The 21,057-nt window shown below is 47.5% G+C and overlaps 9 protein-coding genes across 9 annotated transcripts; 4 read left to right on the forward strand and 5 right to left on the reverse strand.

The window, feature by feature from the left end:
* Positions 1-2,344: 2,344 nt before the first annotated feature.
* BET4_1 (Rab geranylgeranyltransferase) lies at positions 2,345-3,531 on the forward strand (the record flags this gene model as incomplete). Its single annotated transcript, XM_007810949.2, has 2 exons — positions 2,345-2,353; positions 2,428-3,531. 2 exons carry the CDS (start codon positions 2,345-2,347, stop codon positions 3,529-3,531), a joined length of 1,113 nt encoding a protein of 370 aa, XP_007809140.2.
* A 1,336-nt stretch (positions 3,532-4,867) lies between these two features.
* On the reverse strand, positions 4,868-5,604 carry J3458_001478 (uncharacterized protein; the record flags this gene model as incomplete). The annotated part of the gene is made up of 2 exons (XM_066116741.1): positions 4,868-5,295; positions 5,370-5,604. The coding sequence occupies 2 exons, from the start codon at positions 5,602-5,604 to the stop codon at positions 4,868-4,870; spliced, it is 663 nt and encodes a 220-aa protein (XP_065978627.1).
* A 52-nt stretch (positions 5,605-5,656) lies between these two features.
* On the reverse strand, positions 5,657-6,198 carry J3458_001479 (uncharacterized protein; the record flags this gene model as incomplete). Its single annotated transcript, XM_007812174.2, has 2 exons — positions 5,657-5,979; positions 6,159-6,198. 2 exons carry the CDS (start codon positions 6,196-6,198, stop codon positions 5,657-5,659), a joined length of 363 nt encoding a protein of 120 aa, XP_007810365.2.
* Positions 6,199-6,865: 667 nt separating this feature from the next.
* On the forward strand, positions 6,866-7,381 carry J3458_001480 (uncharacterized protein; the record flags this gene model as incomplete). The annotated part of the gene is made up of 2 exons (XM_066116742.1): positions 6,866-6,916; positions 6,986-7,381. 2 exons carry the CDS (start codon positions 6,866-6,868, stop codon positions 7,379-7,381), a joined length of 447 nt encoding a protein of 148 aa, XP_065978628.1.
* A 2,172-nt stretch (positions 7,382-9,553) lies between these two features.
* J3458_001481 (uncharacterized protein) lies at positions 9,554-11,789 on the forward strand. The gene is made up of 3 exons (XM_007812176.2): positions 9,554-9,832; positions 9,912-10,622; positions 10,677-11,789. The coding sequence occupies exons 1-3, from the start codon at positions 9,800-9,802 to the stop codon at positions 11,484-11,486; spliced, it is 1,554 nt and encodes a 517-aa protein (XP_007810367.1). The 5' UTR covers positions 9,554-9,799; the 3' UTR covers positions 11,487-11,789.
* Positions 11,790-11,867: 78 nt separating this feature from the next.
* Positions 11,868-12,388, reverse strand: J3458_001482 (uncharacterized protein; the record flags this gene model as incomplete). Its single annotated transcript, XM_066116743.1, has 3 exons — positions 11,868-11,943; positions 12,016-12,157; positions 12,232-12,388. The coding sequence occupies 3 exons, from the start codon at positions 12,386-12,388 to the stop codon at positions 11,868-11,870; spliced, it is 375 nt and encodes a 124-aa protein (XP_065978629.1).
* A 160-nt stretch (positions 12,389-12,548) lies between these two features.
* On the reverse strand, positions 12,549-13,131 carry J3458_001483 (uncharacterized protein; the record flags this gene model as incomplete). The annotated part of the gene is made up of 4 exons (XM_066116744.1): positions 12,549-12,553; positions 12,623-12,776; positions 12,836-13,041; positions 13,074-13,131. The coding sequence occupies 4 exons, from the start codon at positions 13,129-13,131 to the stop codon at positions 12,549-12,551; spliced, it is 423 nt and encodes a 140-aa protein (XP_065978630.1).
* Positions 13,132-14,068: 937 nt separating this feature from the next.
* Positions 14,069-15,390, forward strand: J3458_001484 (uncharacterized protein; the record flags this gene model as incomplete). Its single annotated transcript, XM_066116745.1, has 3 exons — positions 14,069-14,531; positions 14,593-14,911; positions 14,979-15,390. 3 exons carry the CDS (start codon positions 14,069-14,071, stop codon positions 15,388-15,390), a joined length of 1,194 nt encoding a protein of 397 aa, XP_065978631.1.
* Positions 15,391-17,105: 1,715 nt separating this feature from the next.
* J3458_001485 (uncharacterized protein) lies at positions 17,106-17,674 on the reverse strand (the record flags this gene model as incomplete). Its single annotated transcript, XM_007812179.2, has 2 exons — positions 17,106-17,121; positions 17,217-17,674. 2 exons carry the CDS (start codon positions 17,672-17,674, stop codon positions 17,106-17,108), a joined length of 474 nt encoding a protein of 157 aa, XP_007810370.2.
* Positions 17,675-21,057: the final 3,383 nt, after the last annotated feature.

Genomic DNA, 21,057 nt, shown 5'->3' on the forward strand with positions numbered 1-21,057 from the left:
TCAACATGTAATAACACCCACCACGATTAAGATAGGGGAATATGGAGACGAATGCTCTTCAATCGTATGATCTCCCAATGAGAACAAGATCATGGTCTATGCTTTAACTCATTGTGACAATCCGATTGTCATCCAGTCATTAGAATTACATTGTCAAATAAAATGAGAGTTTTCCATTCTTGCACAAACTAGTCTTGTGAGTCATCGCATTTATCCTTGGCATCTAGCATAGAATGCGAATCCCCTTCCATGAGATTGTTTGGTTACTACCTATCTCTGATCTGGTCCCATAGCGTCTACTTAGCTAGTCAAGCTGCTCTGGCTGGCGTGCGTTACATTGAGCCATTCTCCATTGTATATACCTTTCACAACCTGCATCTTTTTCGACAACACCCTCTTCTCTGTCAAATTGTCTAATTTTTCTATCATATATGCAATTGACCTCCCGGTAAAGTAATTATTTTTCTGGTTGTAGAGTGCGCGATGTTGTACTTGGTCTTGCGTTTCGTGTCCCTGAACCCGGAACACCTGTTCAAGGATATCAATATCTCCCCCGAAACCAAAGAGGTCACGGGATTCCTCATGAGTAAAGAGGTAATAGAACTCATGGAAACCGGCCCATGCAATTGCGCTCAAACACAGACTACAAGGCTCGTGAGTTGCGAGGAATATCGTATCATTGCTTGGGTTTGGCCGGCCAGTTGAGTTGGGAAATGTAAGGGTAAAGTATTGCTGGATGCAATTCAGTTCCCCGTGTAGTAGTGGCGAGACAGTCCCGTTGTTCGTGGATACGGTGAGCGGCTGGAGGTTGCAGCGAGAGAGAATGGCCGCCCCGAAAACAGGGTTGCCCAGCAAGATGGCTTCACGGGTTATGGGTACTATAGATGTCTGGATAACTTGAAGAAGGGTGAGGAGAAAATTGACTGGGTCTGTCATTGCGACGAGTAAAGAAAGTTCAAATCTATACCTAGACTGACTCTTAAGTCGTTATAGTACGGCAAACATAACTAAACACATTTTGCACCACAAAGAGGTGGACTTTCAAAGCAGCTATATAATTATTGAAATGAGCTATTAAATCCCCTGCCATGCCAGTCGAGTCAAGTATGATTGGGTCTGGTGGTACAAATAAACTTGAACCAGGTCAGGGGCGTAATTTGCGGTGAAATGTCTGGTAGTACAGCGCTGACTCCTAAGAGGCATCCTAAAAAAAAAAAAAAAAAGGAGGGGGGGGGGGGGGGGCCGACTGACAAGGTTCGAATGTGAAAAGAACCAGACTAAGCCATGCCGTCGACTCATGCCCCAACCATTCGAAAGATTGTCTTCGTCCAGCTGTGGTCAATCATGATACCCCTTGTATCACAGCGTCGACCGACGCTTTGACATCAGGGGGACTAACGCTGACCAGGTGGTTGCATTTGCCCTACTAGTGCTCGTGTAAGCACATATGTAGGTATTCCAGTGCTTGGTAGAAGTTGTCGCACAGCATAACATCTTGGGGTGGAGCCGAGCACCCCTTTTATCCTCTCATTTGTAGCTTAATCAAGGCTTTGTATTAATGATGCAGAGATTTGTACGGAGCATCATCTAATGTTCAGGTGCCCGGCTTACGTGTGACGGAAGTACAGTCGGTCCCAGTAATTCCGAAAAAAAAAAAATCCACCTAAAAAATAAACTTATACTCTTTAAAAATTTATATTAAATAATATATAAAGGTAAAGTAAATATTAAAGTTATTATTTAATAATTTAATACTTAAATATTATTTATATATATTTTTAATATTTTATATTATTTTATTTAAAGTAAAATTTTAAAATAAGAATAAGTTAAAATTTTAAGAATATTTAATTATTTTAAACTCAATTAAAATAAGAAATAAAATTTTAAAAATATTATAAAAATAATATTTATAGTTATTAAGTATTTATTTATATATTTATAAAAGAATTTATATTTTTAATATATTATTTAATAGAATTATAAGCTTTTAAAAAGTATAAGTTTTAGTGTAAAAGTGGGCGTTTTTCGGAATTACTGCGAACCCACTGTATTTGCCCACGTCGTCGTACTAGCACTTGAGGCTAGCCTAATTAGGGTCAATATCCCAGCTCGTGCCAACTCCATGAACCCTTACCTCTTTACCCCCAGGAGCCATTATGCCTACATACAAGGTCCTTGCTTGGAACCTGAGCGTGGTCAAATACCTAGGTACTTATCGCCCGTGACTGTACACCCTAACCAGCATCACATGATTGACGCACGTGACAGCAATGCTCAAAGTGGATCGAGAACAAAAATGGAGAACGTGTAAAGTAAGGGGATTTGATCACTTCAATTCAATATGGCAACTGTAGGTCTACATTTCCTCATACCCAGCCCGGGACGTCTTGGCTTGGAAAGCGCTATTTCTCACTGTTGTTGTAGCATGGTGTAGCTCGGGTCTCTCGGCCGCGTAGTCAAGAGCAACGACGGCAAGACCTGTCCAAGATCCAGGTGTACCGGGATCTCGAAGCACAAATACGCACCTGTGTTGCATCGGAAATCTACGACTCTCGGCTCTTCCAGCTCACCACAGACATCCTCCATCTAAACCCCGAGTACTACACGGTATGGAATATCCGTCGCCGTTGCCTACTCTCCAGCCTACTGTCTCAAGGAGTCGACCCATTCCTATCTGATGCGCCGGTGAAGCTGCCTGATGCTTGCCAGAGTAATAACCAAGATCCAGACAAATCTGTACTAGAATTTGAGCTCACCTTTCTCATACCGCTTCTTAAGCGGGCACCCAAGTGCTATTGGATCTGGGAATACCGGCGGTGGATTCTAACGCAAACGAACCTTCGGCTGTCTATTCCGGCCGCACGCCAAATCTGGGAACTAGAGCTCAGTCTTACATCTAGCCTCCTTGGCAGGGATCGTCGCAATTTCCACGCTTGGGGCTACAGGAGGTTCGTCGTAGCTCAGCTTGAAAGCGACGAGCTAGGTGGGAAGAGTTTAGCTGAAGACGAATTCGCGTACACCGATAAGATGATTCGTGGCGACCTGTCAAATTTTTCTGCTTGGCACAATCGAGGCCAAGTTATTTTGAGGATTGTAGAGGAGCGAGGCTTTACTGATGAGGCACGAGCGGCTTTACTAGTAAAAGAGCTTCACATTATCTGGGAAGGCCTAAATATCGGTGCAGACGACCAAAGCTTGTGGTATTATCATCGATTCTTGATCTCGCAAATCACCAACAGCGGGACTAAAAAGACAATAGCTCCAGCTTTAACTATCGCCGAGAGGGTTACCCATCTGAAACATGAAATAGCCGAGGTTGAGGATCTTCTTGGAGACTATGCTAACGTTGAATTGGTTTATGAGGCTCTATTGGAGTACACATTCGCGTTAGAACGTCTAGTGAAACGCAATGCGCGTGATGGTAGGGAGCAGGCCCGTTTGTTGACTTGGCTAGCTAAGTTGCAAGTTCTCGATCCTATGCGCGCAGGGAGGTGGAGGGATATGGAGAGGGGGATCAGAGGTATATAGATAAAAGATCCGCCCGCGTGCCAAATACTCTGAAAGCAAGAGCTAAGAGATTTCAGATTGAATGGCTTTTGCTGAGCATCAGAATGAGCAGTACGACTAAACTACTTGAGATTGCCATAGCTAAGCGTCATGTCTCAGCACCCGCCGCCTGCGCTACCAAAAAATGAGGAACCTCCGGAATTACAGGTCGTCATGCCTCCTTATGTGTCACATCATCTCAGAGTAATTATCGGGGCCACTGAGACATGGGGCACGATGATCCAGCAATGGCGGCTCTTGGCCGAATATCCCCGACATCCAGCTTATACAGTCGGTCCCGGTAATTCCGAAAAAAAAAATCCACTTAAAAAAAACTTATACTTTTTAAAAATTTATATTAAATAATATGTAAGAGTAAAATAAATAATAAAATTATTATTTAATAATTTAATACTTAAATATTATTTATATATATTTTTAATATTTTATATTATTTTATTTAAAGTAAAATTTAAAAATAAAAATAGGTTAAAATTTTAAGAATATTTAATTATTTTAAACTTAAATAACATAAGAAATAAAATTTTAAAAATATTATAAAATTAATATTTATAATTCATAAGTATTTAATTATATACTTATAAAAGAATTTATATCTTTAATATATTATTTAATAGAATTATAAGCTTTTAAAAAGTGTAAGTTTTGGTGTAAAAGTAGGCGTTTTTCGGAATTACTGCGAACCCACTGTAAGTGTGCCCTCTTGGCTACCTTCTCTCTCTGTGGCCCTGACACCTGGCCGGTATCGGAGATGCTTCAAACCAGAAGAGAAGGATCTCTAGTAAATAATTGATCGCTATGCTGACGTAGTCTGGGGACTCCGACGGGGCACCTTGGCTGATCTTCTTGAATCAGGTCCAATACTTTGCAGAAAGCAATCCATTTGGCCTGGCGTAGTAGGTAGGCTAGGAGCTAGCTACAATGTGGTTGCCCTGGCCATTATGGGAAAATCTGGTCGGGTGAGACGTTTGACCAAGTATATTGTACCGCCTTGCTTGGTCGTGTCTTTTCGACTCTGCCGAGACGTATCTCTGGGTTCCAACTGCCGCAACCGGCGATATCGACGACGGAAACCGATTGTGCTTCTACAATGGGTGAACGGCGTTTTGAAGCTATCGATGGATTGCTTGTATTGATGCAACTATAGTACGTACACCGGATACTTAGACAATAATATGCGAGGATTATCAGACGAGTCTTTATTCGATGCGGAAGAGATTTGAGGTAATTGGTCGACACATTTTATATGCACTTGGTTCAGTTATGTGTATCGTACGTGATGAGTTGAAGTTTTGTTCTACCCCTGCGTTTCCATCTTCTGCCGCAGCGATTCCGCCAGGCGTCGAGTCTCCTGCGAGAATCGCTCGTCTGTGCCGAAAAATGACAGCTCTTCCTTGAAAAGATTCCAATTATGCATGCCCCATATTTTGCGAGTCCCAGCAGTAGTCCTGCATTGGTTGTATACCCACTGAGGAGGCTGGTCTGGCTCAATCCATTGCGCTGCGGCGATGAGATCAGCTTCAATTCTCTTTGGCCCGCCCTGGGGGCGCTTATCGATGTCAGAGTATGCGTGATGGGCAGGCAGAATGTATTCCAGGGCGCTTGCCATGCCGCAGTCGATCAAATCGAGAGACGTGAGTCGTGAGATGAAGCCCTGGAGATTCTTCCAGCGTAGTTGGAACTCGCTCCCCGGCGTTTCGACTTCGGAGAAGGGATTGGCGAATTCTACGGGAAGTTAATACCACCAGTTGACCTGTTAGTAATAAATCCAATGGATTACGGGAAGCAGCATGGCGTACCCTCGGCTTCACGCTGGAAATTTTGCGCCAAATACTCGACTGATGGGGTGCCAAAAGGCCATAGGGTGAGTTTTCTCCCGAAATAGGGCTCATTTGATTCATATTCATAGCTAAGATCCGGTACTTTATGCTTTAGCATTGCCTTCAGAGCCTGGAAAAGCCCGACGAGGGCGTCCTGCACAGGGTGGCTCGGGGGATATGCCGAGCAAACCCTGGCTATCGCCCTAAGTATCATGGAGATTTGCCGGCATGGACTTAGCCCCACAAGGCATATGTTGTCCTTTTCTTCATAGGTAAGGCCGAGGGGGGGGTTCGCGCTGCTTGAGGTCGTCGTACCTCCTGTTAGTTTCTCCAACCACCCACTCGTCGATCCTTGCCGCAGCCTGCGCCGGGCTCGCCTCCCGTGTAAGCAGAAAATCGACGATATTCTTGTAGGATAGGTCCTCGGCGTTGTCGTCCTCATCAAAGAGGCGAGGGTCGAGAGTGGCAATATAATCGACAGCCGTTCCGATATCTTGTGCTCCTCGAGCTGGGGTGGATACTACGTCGTCAGGTCGCCCGTCGTCGGCGGCGAGATAGTAGTCGATAAACCAAAAAGTTTGAATTTGTGCTGTTGAATTGTGTGCAATCTGCTGGAAATAATAGTCTTTGTACGGGGCAAAGAAATGCTACAAGACAAAATTTGCTGATTGGTGCGAGTCCGCCTTCCCTGGCAGCTTAAGCTGTGTAATGCCAAGAATGCAATCATCAAGAATTGAGCAAGATTCTCTGATGATGACGAGTAACTACCGTGTTGCCCACAAATAGGAGTTTTCTCCGCCTGGGCCATTATGTTGTGGATGCAGGTGAGATGTCCGAGGCTCTCAGGATAGCGATGGCCTGGGTCAGGTTGGATGTTTTCTTCGTTCCTCGTTTGCTTCGCCTCTCCAATACTACCTCGTTACCGATGCGCCATCAAGTTTATGCTTCGTGTTATGATGGCGGAAGAGTCCCGTGTTATACTTGTAAAAAAACAAGATAAGACGTCTCGCCCAAGCTCAGCTCGACCAGGATTGTGCTACATCGGATGGGGCAATAACAATCTGACAAGCAAGATTGATATTCAGACGGAGAATAGAGGTGATTTGTTGCTCGGACGTAGGCCGAAGTCTTCACGCGGGACCACTCCGGTAAGGCCGAACCCAGGAATAGCAGGCCGATTCGATTGGTAGATCTTGCCCTACAACGTATCGACCTTAATCTCATAACGCCTATAGTTGCAATGCCTCCTGTATAATACGATTCTATCGTTGCTCGAATGCCGATGCGGAACAGGCACATCACTACTGCCGGGCGTATTATCTTAAGACGCAAAAGATAAGACATTGTAGTGATCAGACCTTTATAAGTCAAATAGGTTTTCCACGTATATTGAAACACTCGTATTCTAGTTAAGCTTACGAGCTTGTCAGAACCTAAATTGTCACAACGTTCTTCTTACTGATATACTCGCTACAATGAAGTTTCTTGCTGCTCCTGTTCTTGCCGGCCCAATCACCCGGGCTGATGTACGTTGCGGTCTCACGATTATCGATTACCAGATGCAATCCAGTCATAGCTAATACACGTATATTTAGACAGTTACTTGCGAGCCTCGCCTTGACAGCGAGACTGGTAAAATCAAGAAGTTTCGAGTCGACGTCGGTGTAGCCGAGGATCAAGCTAGAAAGGCTGGTTTTACAACTTGCAGAAGCGGCGATCCGCACAGGTACATGAACGGAGACAATATCGAGTTTGGTTCTCATAACTGCGACAAGGAAGGAGCAATTCTTTGGAAATACCCCATCTACAGGGTTGACAAGAAGGCAGGGTGGCAGAAGGAGGAGAAAACCGACAGGCAGCCTGGCGGCCCTACCCCCATCCGTGTGGTGTGTGCCAACAATAATGGCAACATTGTGTACTGCGGTGTTATGACTCATGACGTTGTTAAGAATAACTACCACGGAGAGAAATCCTTCCTGAAGTGCAACTGATGTCATGTTCCGAGAGGGACTTGACTAGGATCCGTTGTCGGCCAGACACGCCTGGTCTATAAGAGTAGTTCTGCCGCTCTACAATTTTCAATGTCTCTTACTTTTCTATGAAGTAGGTAGTTCCGAGCCGTTCAGTGGATGAATAGAGATTACTTGCGTAGAAGCCTGTAGGCCAGTTATGGGAAACGCTCTGTCACACGGTTACACGAGGGCTACGATCACGGGACCTAGGGCAAAGGCCTCACCGACTTCTTGTATTTATAGAGAGACCTTTAGTCCCTCAAGAACTCAGAGAACCAAGGACCTTTGATACCAAAGACTGTTATAGATGAACAGAGCTATTGCTCCAAGCCCTCACAGAGCCCTTGTCACACACTCAGATGATAGTGACGGTAATGCCGGGCTTGGCGGTCCTTCGATTAGTGCAATGTGCAATCTGGCAAGCCAGGGTAAACCAATTTGGAGTCCGCGCCAAAGACCAAATTAAATGCTGATTGCGACTGTGTGGAGGAGCAGGGTGCGAAAGACGACACTAGCCTGGTTGGATATGTGGAATATGAGGAAGACTAGGTACGAGAAGATCATAGGAGCGTTGGGAGGCGGCTTTGAGATAATGAGAACTATCCTCTTAGAATTGTTGGCCCGTCGACTTGATTTTGGTGGTACTTTGAATGGCAAATGTATCGAAAGAGCCACGGCAATGAACTTTCTGCAATAAACCATCAAATTGCGGCATCCACCACGAGTCCACGAACTATTTAATCCCATTAAACATCGTACTTTTGACATCCCACCAGAGGGAATCTAATATAAGCTGTACGTACGCTCTGGGATAGGATGTCATCTTCAACAGCCCCGTTGGCCTAAAAGGGTAGCGGTTTCCGGCTTCCTGTTGTGATTTTACTGAATTATTGCGTATAGTGACAAGCATCCAACGGCAGACAAAGACAGACGCTTCAAAAGATTCGGGTCTACTATTGGCCACGTCCTCTCTAATTGTTACGGTGTTGTCATTTACTGCGAACAGCAACAAGTCCATCCCTTCCGAACAGTCAAGGCTGCAGCGGTGTAGCTTGGGCCTGGTGGAGAGAGATAGCCCGGGAGCCTTGGCTGCTCCAAGTGTATCAATTTGTCATTACCTGAGTACACGTCAACAGCATAGATTTGAGTAGCGGTGGGGCTGAACGAAGCTATCATTTCCGAAGACCCCGTACATGATCTCAACGTCAATTCTTTGAGTTATAAAGTATTTCGGCCCTCTGGGGTTGATGTTGCGCCTGATTTTAGTGTAAGTGCGGTGATATGAAGAACCGGATTTGTGTTCGTATATATTTTTAATTTACATATAGGGATTTGGATGAGGTTCATAGTTGATGGCAGTGGAAGGGTTAGGTTGTTGTCTAGGGCATACTACTACTCCTCGACATATCAACATTGCCTGTCGTGGCTTATGCCAGCTGCACTAACAAAAGTGGAGGAAACCTAGGCCTCTGTACCTCTCTCTCATGTATCATTTATTTTTTTATTATGCAAAAATTACACCGCTAGACTCAAAGTGAAGCTCCACTATTGAGGTTAAATTACCTTGGTACAGTACGTGCGAAATTGTCGACAGACAAAGTGGAGCCGCAACTTGGAGTTTGTCACACAAAAAACGGACGTGGCCACGCCGCAGTATTTTGTGTGTTATACCCCCTTATATTCTCTGCGACAGAGGTTTAGTACTTGAATTTGTCAAAGCGACACGGAATGCCCAATCCAACAGAGCAACTATTGTCAAAGGGAACAAACACCTAAATCGCTTACTACCTCACGAGTCGATATAGCAGAGGCCAGGAACCAATTGGAGATTACCGGAGAAATCAGTACTTAAAATTTACGTGAAAATGCACGTTAAGATTTGATAATCCGCTGAGCTAATCACGTGCCAGACTGTACGGTGCCTTTGTGTGGGGGAATGGGGCCCCAGCCAGCTTTCGCACAGCTCGGGGATAGATTGTGCGGGGATTTCGCCCTTTAAGCATTCTCCGGGGCCGTGGCCGACACACGATTGGTCGTCTGGATCCATTTTGGTTCGGGGACGGAACAACAGTCCAATCCGCCGCCCCAGCCGAATGGCATCTCTGCACCCCACGACTCCAAGTTGCACAGACGACGTGCTCAACGATGTGGCGCTCTAGGTCGGCTGGCTGTCTACTCCGTATCGCTCCGAAGGCTAAGCTAGCCGAGGCATCGCCTCTGTGTCTAGCTCTACGGCAAAGCCTCTCCTCGATAGACCGGAGCTGTGTGTGTGGGCGAGGCTTGCATCATGATCTGCCAGCTCGGACTTCTGAATAAATACCTATTCGCCCCGCAGCCAAAACACCGCTTCTGTGACACCACACGCGTTTAACCGTCCAAGCATCATCACGTTCCAAAATGCCGTACAGCTCCGAGGCTCAGGTCGACGAGGTATGCTCCCGTCGCCCTCCTTGCCATCACGCTCAGCACAGCTCGTCGGGGAAATTCCCGCATCTAACGTGTTGTACAGGCCTTCAACACCGTCTCAAACACCTTCAAGTCCAACGCCACCAAACCACTCGAATGGCGCATCAAGCAACTCCGCAAGACATGGTGGATGCTCGAGGACAACCGTGAGCGCATCGTGACGGCCCTCAACCAAGATCTCAACAAGCACCGTCAAGAGACCCTCCCCGTCGACGTCGCCGGCATCCAAAATGCCTGCCTCGAAGCCCTCGCACACATCAAAGAATGGACCAAGGACGAGAAGCCCCGACGTACCGACCCCTTCAACCTGTTTGGCGGAGCGCGCATCCGCAAGGAACCCAAGGGCGTAGCACTCATCATTTCAGCCTGGAACTACCCCTTCATGGAGCTCTTTGAGCCCATGCTCTGTGCCATTGCCGCGGGTTGCACCACCATCCTCAAGCCCAGCGAGTTGGCGCCCGCGTCGGAGAAGCTGATTGCCGAAATTGTGCCCAAGTACCTCGACCAGAGCGCCATTCGAGTAGTCACCGCGGGGCCCAAGGAAATGAATTATCTGCTGGAGCGCAATTGGGATCACATCTTCTTCACCGGCTCGACCGCCGTGGGCAAGATCATTTATGCCAAGGCCGCGCCGAACTTGACAACGGTGACGCTGGAGTTGGGCGGACGGGGACCGGCAATTGTTACGCCCTCAGCGGATATCGATTTGGCCGCCAAGAGAATTGCGAATGTAAAATTCATGAATGCCGGACAGGTATGATGTCGCCGTTCAGGATTCGGCAAGGGGCATATTGCTAATAGTGTGTAGATTTGCGTCGGCGTCAATCATGTCTTTGTCGATCCATCCATCAAGCAAAAGTTCATCGCCGCCCTGAGCAAGTACTTTGACGAGTACCGCTCTGGCCAGGCTCGGCAGCCAGCCTATGCCACGCGCATCATCAACGAGCGCCACTACAAGCGTCTCGACAACCTTCTCGAGAAGACACAGGGCAAAGTCGTCTACGGCGGCGAACGCAACCCCGAGACGCGCTTCTTCGCACCCACAGTCGTCGACGGCGTCACCACCGACGACTCACTCCTCTCCGAGGAGCTCTTCGGCCCCATCCTGCCCATCCTGGACGCTACCCTCGACCAGGCCATCGACTACACCGTCAAGCATGACCACCCCCTCGCCCTGTACGGCTTCACCTCCTCACAGGCCGACAAGGACAAGATCCTGCGTCTGACAAACTCTGGCGGCGTGTGCTTCAACGACGCCATCCTGCACATGCTCGTCAAGGATGCCCCCTTTGGCGGTGTCGGGGCGTCTGGAATGGGCGCGTACCATGGTCTCTTTGGCTTCAAAGAGTTTACGCACCTGCGAACCGTGGTTAACGTCCCCGCGTGGATGGAGCTGCTTCTCAAGGTCCGATACGCGCCGTATTCCGACAAGAAGGCCGCTGCCATGGTACGATCTACAGGCGCCAAGACCAGTGTGCCGTTTGACAGGAACGGCAACGACGTGACTAGCCTGGCTGGATTTGTGACAAAGTCTGCCGTCGCGGTGCTGTTCTTTGCGCTGTTGAAATGGAAAGGCTGGTCGGTGACGGATTTGATTGCGAGCGTGAGGGGGAAGTAGGCTAGTGATGCATTCATATGTATAGGTGACATTGGGGTGCTGAGGAGTGGAGAGATGGATTGAAATTAACGGCACGTATATTGGCAATGTATTAATTTACTCTTTGCAATGGCAGATCTTGCTTGAACGCTGCACTCTCAATGCTATTAACACCTTTCAGCTAGTGAACTATACACGAATATGCCCCCTCACCGACTTAAAGTTGTGCTCTGGGATTCACGGCGCCGGTGCAGGAATGCCTGTACCAAGGCACGACGTGTTTGGCCATTCCAACCTCAATAACCGAGTTCACTAGTACACAACGGGCCCAGAGACGTCGTGGGACCAGTTTAAAACTGCATACGACAGCTATAACTGGGCGCAGAACCCGGGAAATTCATGTCAAGATTTCACCGGGGTTTTTCCAAAGTTTTGCTCAATAGCCAACTTGAAGTACTCGTCCACGGTAACCGGGGGGCTGCATAAAACTATACCTTAGCGTTGCTGCCGATGTAGACGAACATTTGTATGGGGATCCATTGCAACTTACTACTTCTTTCGGGGGCCCTGTACAGTCAAGTCACGGCGGGCTTGGTTAAAGTACGCGATTGAGTACCGTGGCGGCGAATGTCCATTTTCCTTGGCACGTACACGGTGAAAGTTGGACTTGAGGCGGTCATCGGACCACGCCACTGTGAGGTTGCCGTAGAGGTGAGTCAGGTGCGACCTTTCTGTATGCAAAAAGCGAATCGCGAGGGCTTCTTACTTAGCATGTCGCCAATGTTGACCACAATTGGCCCCGTGCGAGCTCGTATGGGTGTGAACGAGTCGCCCATATCGAAACCAGTGTATGACTCTCGGCCGGTGCAGACCTCCAGACCATCTTCCTTCTCTCGCTGGAACAGCAGAGTGAGGCATCCCATGTCCGTGTGAGCACCGGCCCTTCAGGTGCCAGAGGCGTTTTCTGACGCTGGATAATGGAGTAATCGCAACTGGCTGATGCAGTCAGGCTTGGTAGGATCGTTGGCCGTCACCAGGTAGTCTTCATCGAAACCAAGAGCAGACGAAAAGCAGGCCACTCCATTATGCTGCTAAATGTCAGCCCTGCGTGATGGAAAGGACATCTTTGGTGTGGCAAACGTAATATGCCTACGTACAGACTTGGTCAGAAATGGAGGCGCACTTGGCCATGAATCGCTCTGTGGTTCCGCGAAAGTTTGGCACATCTTCATCGCTGGGCCACTGCGACCTGCGCATCAACCACAGAGACTCTTTCTGGTCGTAGGCACCAGTGCTGGGCCGCAGCTGAGCCTGTAGATTTATGTGCATTGTAAGCACGGAGCCTTGATCAGTTGTTGATGGCGGCTCACTTTGTACTCCCAGCCGTTGTTGGACCGGGGATCATGACGGGATTTCCCCTTGACTTTGGCTGGTAGACTGAAGAAACTCTCTGCAACTTGGAATTGAGCCTCAATCTCATCTATAGTGATGCCATGATCGACCAGGGTGAAGAATCCGGTCACCTCGGCAGCCTCAAGAAGCTGCTTCTTGATCTCTTCTTTTCGATGGTCAAAGTCTACAAGAGTGCAAGTATATTGACACAACTACATTCAGCTGGGATACACGTATCCTTGAGAGAAATGACGGGGATCTGTATTTGGGCCATGCTTGTAAGAGTCCTTATTTTCCAAGGCCAAGATACTTTTGTTATGATGGTGGAACGCAGGTGATGCGGTAGTTGTCGTTCGCCCTTGGTAGAAGGTTCCAAAAAGAGAGGGGACTTTGGGTGTCGAGGCGTTCCTGCAAATTACCATTGTGTGGTTATGAGTATTCGGCCCCGTATCGTAACTAGCCCTAACCGCAATACGTGAAATTTGAAGTCATAAACTAAACTACTACTTGCTACAATACAAGACAGCCTAGAGAATGTAAATGAAAAAATGAATTTAAAAATTAATTAAATGTACTCATCTATTCATAATTAAGTTACTAAAAATAATCAAAAAAAGGGGGCTAGATGGAGGGCATCTAGTAACACTATATTTTAGCTGTACCTAGGCCAGGGAATTGTATTTAATCACGCTAGACACCATCAGTACGCGCATCGCGATGCGTCAGACCCACTAGCGGAATTGGCAACCAAGTTACAAAATACTACGATTATTTTTATTGCCCCAGTGCTAGTTAGGTTGCCGTTGAGCGACGTTAGAGGGGTCAAGGCGAACCAGTCTATGACCCCTCACTGTCGAGTCTGGTCTGTATTTGTGGCACGGCTCATCGGCACAGCCCGATCAGGAAGGGAAAAAAGGTGGCCAATATTGGCTCCTGAACACTCCATCTATACGTAATATTGAATCCTCCATCGGTGTTACACCGACGACTCCTCGTCTTGGGATTGTATCAGACACGCTTTCATGTCACAGATTTGCCGAGGCACCGAGGCTCCTCACCAGATAAACACCACCTTTGTTCCATCCTTCATTTGTTTTTTAGATTCTCATTCAATACATGCTCGAAGTTTGCGGCTCCACCGTGTCTGAAGTTCCTCGATACGATTCCGCCAGATCCGACACCAGGGCGTTGAAATCCTGACCGTGAGCATCATGAAGGTCATCATTGTTGGCGCAGGCATCGCCGGGCTCTCACTGGCCATTTCCCTAACGAGACACAACCACCACGTCGTACTGGTAGAGTCATCACCGCAGTTGGCAGAACTAGGCGCAGGAGTACAATTGACTCCGCAAGCTATCAAGTATCTCTTCAAATGGGGCCTCAAGGACGACTTACTGGCAGAGTCCATCGTCCCTGACCGCATGTATGTCCGGCACTACGAAGACGGCCGTCTCCTCGGTACCATACCTGTCGATCAAATGACGACGCGGTACGGCGCACCATACATTGTCATTCACAGGGCCGTATTGCATTCTATCCTGCACAAGCACGCGGTAAAAGGCGGGGCAGAGATCAGGACAGACAGTAGAGTTGTCCGGTACGATTTCGCTGCCGGCGCGGTAAAGCTTCATACTGGGGGAAGGCTAGAGGCAGACGTTGTCGTTGCCGCTGACGGTACGTTCTTGAACCTGTTGCTATCTACCTCTAGGGACTTTGCTTTGACGGACGAAAAAAGGTATCCACTCATTCGCGCGGCAGCAGCTCCTGGGAGCTTCGGATCCTGGCAGTCGCCCAACTGGATGGGCTGCGTTTAGAATGTCTGCGGAAGTGCACAGAATCAGAGACGACCCTCTGCTTGCCAAAGTCACGGGTTTGGGTTCCGGAAGCTCAAACTTTTGGATCGCTCCGCACAAATCTTGCATGACCTATCTGGTCAAAGGCGGAACTGTGCTCAATATTGTCTTGTCCCATAGGGATGATGTCGACACAAGAGGCTTTTCTTTGGAGCAATACAAGCAGACCGTTGATGAGGAGTTTCGAACCTTTGACAGACCGTATGTCTGTGTCAATCTGCCCCCTTGATTTTGTCCCTAAACCCTTCTAATTCACATGGGGGCCTAGTGTTCGCAGATTGTTCGACTTGTCAGTTCCAAAGATTAGCAACTATCCCGTCTACGAAGTTCCACCGCTTCCAAAATGGGTGGATTCGTCGGGCCGTTTCACCTTGATGGGAGACGCAGCTCATGCCATGGCCTTTTATATGTCCATGGGCGTGAGTCTCGCCGTGGAAGACGCAACTGCCCTCACCACAGCGTTGAATTTCGTCGAGGCCAAGGCCGACTCCAAGGAACACGGGTCGGTCCCAGGGCTGGCAAGCTCTGCAGGCAGAGAGATTCTAAGAAAAGTAATGCATGAGTTCCAAAAGGTCCGTATGAGGCGGGTATTGGCCGTGCAAAGGGCTAGTCTGTATGCCGGCGATACGCTTCACGTCGAGGACGGTGAAAAGAGGGTGGCGCTATATGAGGCGTTGTAACAATCACATAAGGCCTTCTTGCAGCCGCCCATGGACTCGAACCAGGTCGTCGAGAATACCATTCAGATCATTCCCGGTGGGCCGGAGCGTTGTGGTCTGGGAGGTATATCTGACAAAGCTACGCGCGATTGGTGCTATGATTTTGATGCAGATGGCGATGTCTTGTCGGCTATTGAAATGGCGGATATTTGACATCCGAGAATAAAAGAAATGACTTATAGAGACGATGCAATTCATCACTGGTGTTCTTGTAGGTAATATTACATTCTCCCACACTAATTCGCAGTTTGTTGTCCTCTAAAAATAGACACGGCATTCTATATTAGAGGTACACTCCGTACACTCTTATATATGTAGAGACCTTGAAGTTTAGGAAGTAGCTTGATTGGACCGTGAGTTTATCTAGCGACTATGGTCACATATTCCGGAAGGGGCGTATGGTGCCATTGATTATAGATCGTGGCTTCTGACATTGACATCTAAACTGAAGGTTACATTATACGGACGTATCAACGCCAAAGGCCCCTTTCAATGGAAGATGGCTGCTATTCATCGGGGACCCCGATAAGCCCCAAGACGCCTCAAATAGCTGCTTTCCGATTGTACGAAAAGCCTCAAAAGAAGGCTCGCGCCACCACCGTATTGAAGTTGAACCTTCAATAGCTGGATACCGTAGAACCCCTCAAATTGATTACTTTCTAGTTGACCTGTTAGTCGACCTTGATATCTATAAATAAGGGCCTGTTATCCGTACCCAAATAGCTTCAATCAAGGACAATTCCACTATTCAATCTGCTTCCATAGCTGTTAACGTCATAGGACGCTTAGTGTTGTTCCTCTGACTCCAGTTTACATCATAGATCCATGTCCTTATAGGAACTACCCAAAATGCAAAGTGACTGCATGTTGTAACATGCCGCATCAACTCCCATTCCAATGACAGTTAGCGACTTTTTACACTCAGGTTGTGCACCACCATCAAACGACTACAGATCTAGTCGTACCAGGCCTCTATCCAAGAATTCTATTCCAACATCCCTTACTCTATGATGCCCGCAAACATACTCTTTGGGGATGCAAGTACACCTCTTTGGTTCCGTCAAGCCAACCAACCGCCCCCCCGTTGCCTCGATCCGCATCTTGGCTCTGAAAGGGATGCAAAAAGCCCGCTATCCAGCAGGCCGTCCCTCTGTTGCAGTCTTTGGAGTAAATTTATGGCCCTTGTACGCGTTTCATACTCCCGGCAGGCCGATGCAACCATGTACAATACCCCCAGCGGCGAAGGGGGAAAGGTACAGACGGCGCCTGTAGGCACTCGTGTTCCATCATGGTCATTTGGCTTTTTTTCGAACACTTGCTCCGCAATGTCGACGATACGTCTGAACTTCGGAGTGAACTTGTCCCAGTACAGTTCGTCCGCAACAGACCCAACTTGGAAACATATTTGCAAGCCGAGTAATCCCATTTGTAGTATCAACCACGGCTTTGATTGTCTGTCCCCATGCCCACTCTCTTGCCGATTCTGAACGAGCCTGTCCTTCCAAGCCGATAATCTGCGCAGCCTGACGAATATCTCGGAATGGCTGCCAATCTCCATTCGCAGAGCCAAGTGCTTGTGCGCGCAGCACTTCAAAATGGGCCATTTGCAATGCCTGGTACTCGGGTATGCCTCCGTCATGCTCGCAAAGGGCGTCTTCGACGGCCCGATTGCAGTATTACTCCTTGCCTGTCCTGGAAGATAAGAGATATTACGGGCCCATGAATATTGGACAAGCAAGTGGTCAAGTAGAGAAATTAGAGACATGACGGAAATCACGTTACTGCACAGAGACTGCTTCCATCGCTCAGCTCTTTCGCGAAAGTTCCATTTTGTGAATAATTGAAGGCCATGACTGGCAAAGAACTCGACCTCGTTGAAATTACCTCTCAGGCTGGCAAACCCCAAAAGGAGCACGGTAGCCATCAAAATGAGCGACGGCTCTTCAAAGCTGGGGTCCGTCTTTTGGGTCGCCTGGATGAGGTGACCAATGGCTTGGATGTACTGCTTTAACCCTTCGCCGCCGTAGTGCTGCATCAAGCCGTGAACGGTTCTTTGTCTCATTTGCAAGGAAGCGATGGCGCGAGCGGAATGCCAGATGGCGGGATGTAGTTGACAGGCTTGCGGGACATCGACGGACCAAAACGTGCCTTTGAACTCACCGGAAACTTGACCGGCAGTCTCGGCGCGAAATATATGGAACAAGTACTTCTCCTGTGGCGTTGAATGCGCATAGATTGGCGTCATGCCGTTCGTAGGCTGATGATTTAATACGGCCACGGGAGCTTAGGATAGATTGTTACCACGGGTGTGACACGCACCACATCGCGAAAGACCTGGGAGCAGCACGTACCGACAAGTCATGCAGCCTGTCCTCACCTTGGGGGCCCATCGACGCCGACGCTGCGAATCTAGTTGCTTAATTGGCATTGCGAGTTGTTCGCCCGCCCTGTAGAAACTGCTACTTGTTGTTTTATCGTGTTGGCACGTCGGCTGCTGATCCTGCTTGGAAATATGACGACAGGCTATCACGGCCGTGATTGAGCAGAATGGGAATGGAGCTTGCAAACCCCGATTCTTTTGTTTTTCTATTCGTGTGTGTAACAAAGTCGTGTTTCTGCCTGCTGACGAGTCCATTCTAGGAAATCATTCCGACACCCATCAGTGTGCCCCGTAACTAGTACAAAATTCTATTTGATGTCTTTCATTGGCGACTGGATCAGTTGGAGTTTGACCCATTTCGAGGTCACATCCGAAGTATTACATGTCAAGTGATTCGTCGTTGGCAGCCACTGGATATCAGCTTTAATGCGTGAATGCGAAAGAAGCACCCACAGCTGACTATAATGCGGTGCGGTGAGTAAGATCGATTGCACTTCATTCTGTAGTTCGAGTTGCTGGTGGCATTTAGTAAAGCGTTGCCGGCTATAAGACACGCGTGCCTTCATCGCCGTCCGGCCATCAAGATTGACGGTCGTAGACCTAAAATCGGCGATCAAAGGCGGAAGAGCCTTGTGTAATACCGTTGCACATGTAAGCTAATGCCTTACCATGCATGTCATGCAATGGAGGAGCCCTTGTCGTGACACAATCGGACAACGACATCGGGCGTCTCGAGGCATCACACCTGTCTCTCCATTACCGATCTCCAGCAGCTGTATCCCTGTCCGCCCTGTCAGGCTCGGCTCATTCCGAATGGGATTCCGTCGAACTTCTTGCCTCTGCTATTCTCAGTTTTGATAGCAGCTAAACAGCGTGAACAGCTGTGTGAGGAATTTTCTACACAGTCGAATTCGTCCGGAAATAGGACGTAAATCAATATTTCAAGGTCACACTTACTAATTTGCCCGAAAGAACCCCAATCTAGCGATATCAACACACGGGCTATAGGTACTCTGGGCCTTGCGGATATTGCACCGGCTGCCGAGGGTTATGTAGTATCAACATATGGAACAGAGGCTTCATACTACATGAAATACATTATCTCGCTGTACAAAATTTGTAGTCGGAGGATATGTAAGCATAATCACCTTAACGACAAGAGGAAAAGTTTGCTCATCCTCTCTTGATTATAGAGGACCTTCATAACTAAAGTAATATGCTAGTTTACAACAAAAATACATATTCACCGCAAATTTGCCTCCATTTATGGACGTCATGGCATCAATATTTGGAGCATATGGTGCCGCTTTTGAAGAAAAATGTGCAAATGTAACTGCAGCAGCTACGTGATTGGGTCGAACGCAACAGGTGCCGACACTCACCATGGGCTTCTTAGGTTAGACCTTGACACATGACATGATTTACATGAAATTTTAATTCTAAATCAATAGGTGCATACCCTAATACAGAGTAAAGCCTTTGCATTTGCAATATAGTCCAGGAAAAAACCCAATCAACGGGGAGAAAAACCTGCACCAAGGCGTCGTGGAAACCCGCCACATGCCACTTCCATATCGCCAGGTTTAGCCGATTCCCTGGCTTCCGGCGAGAATTCATCTCATATTGACGTGTATTACTGGCCCTGGAGATCTCTGAAGCACCTTATGGAGCTGGCAGAGGGACGTAAACGTTGACAGGAGGATGGCCCGACGTTCATGATCGGCCCCTGACAATCTGGTTTCCTGTGCGATATTAATAACATTACTACTAAGTGTGAAGTAAGGGACCTACCAATAAAGGACGCAACGATAACCTTGATTCACCTTGATTGACTTGAACGATCTACTTTTACCTTTATTAAAGGGGAAATTACTTTACGAGGGTTGCCATAGGCTTACCTATCAAGCGGGCGACACCAGTAAGAGATAAATACAGCTGGATTATTACACCGCTCGGCGTGATAGATCTCGCCCTGCGTTATGTGAGACCAAGGCTATTCTTGGGAGGGGCGAGATGACCTACTGCTGGCCGTGCGATGGACTGCGTGTCGTTGTATTGAATGCTGTCGTACTCGGCGGCGTCGTATTGAATGCCGTCATCGTACTCGGCAGCGTCATATTGAGTGTCGTCGTATTGAACGACGGCGCCTAAAGCGGCGGATGCAAGAATAAGCAAGTTCCCGAGGAGCATTATTTCAACTAGATCGCTTAAGATCTATTGGGTACAGTGATAAATGTAAGATGGCGTGATAAATTACAATTAATAGTTTTGTATGAGATTTTAGACAGTAATATGAGTAACTCCAGGAGGTCAGGCAGATATTTATGCTTTTTAAGTCTCCTACTTGTAAGCGCATAATAATCTGTTAGGAAATACACTACTAGATACCACAGAGCAACTTGTAGTACTTAGAATAGTCTAGAGGTTACGGTGTAAGTTAGATGCATCAGAATCTAAAATACACTCATAAAGTACTAAGAACCATAATAATAGGTTCATAAATAAGCTTCTAAGTTTTTAGTAATAACTCAAAACTCGCTCACACAGTGAAAGGCCTCTCGGGGGCCACGCCCCCACCATATCTGTGCTAGTAGCAATACTCATTACCTATATTTACAAGCTTTCCTCACGTAGAATCCCCCCTACATTATAAATGGTAAATAACGTTACTCAAGACATAACGAACATTCTAGCCGTGTAGCTCTATTCAACGAAATTATACTAAGCTTGGTCATGTTTGGTTTAATGGGCCAGATGCCGCGTGAAAGAGGGCCGATATTACCTCTAGGTATTAGGGTTATTTTAAGTTTATAATTCAACGTGTAACGCTTCTCTTTAGCGGCTTACGGTAGATGATTCGCGCAAAAATCAAGAAATACATTATCCTACCTTTCAACACGTACAATATACACGGAAAGGGGTTCCTATTAAACGTGATTAATGGACAAGGGGAGCATCCCCCACAAGCGTTAAATAGCAAGCTAAATTGCTCCGTGCATCGCCAGATGGCAATCGATCCTATAGCACCTTCCTGGCATGCGTCTGCCAGAACATGAGATCGCTGCCCCCATTTCTTACCTACCGAGGCAAGCCAAGACTCACCAAGATTAACCAAAGGCCTTATCAGTTTCTGAACTTTATTTTGGTGAGCTTTTTGAACTTTCTTCTCTGCCGAGAATATCACAAATGTGTGAAAGCCGACGGGCCTCTTTCCTTGAACCCAAACGTCATCTTTCCCAGATCACTGA

Source organism: Metarhizium acridum (assembly GCF_019434415.1).
Source record: "Metarhizium acridum strain ARSEF 324 chromosome Unknown scaffold_1, whole genome shotgun sequence".
Classification (NCBI taxonomy): domain Eukaryota; kingdom Fungi; phylum Ascomycota; class Sordariomycetes; order Hypocreales; family Clavicipitaceae; genus Metarhizium; species Metarhizium acridum.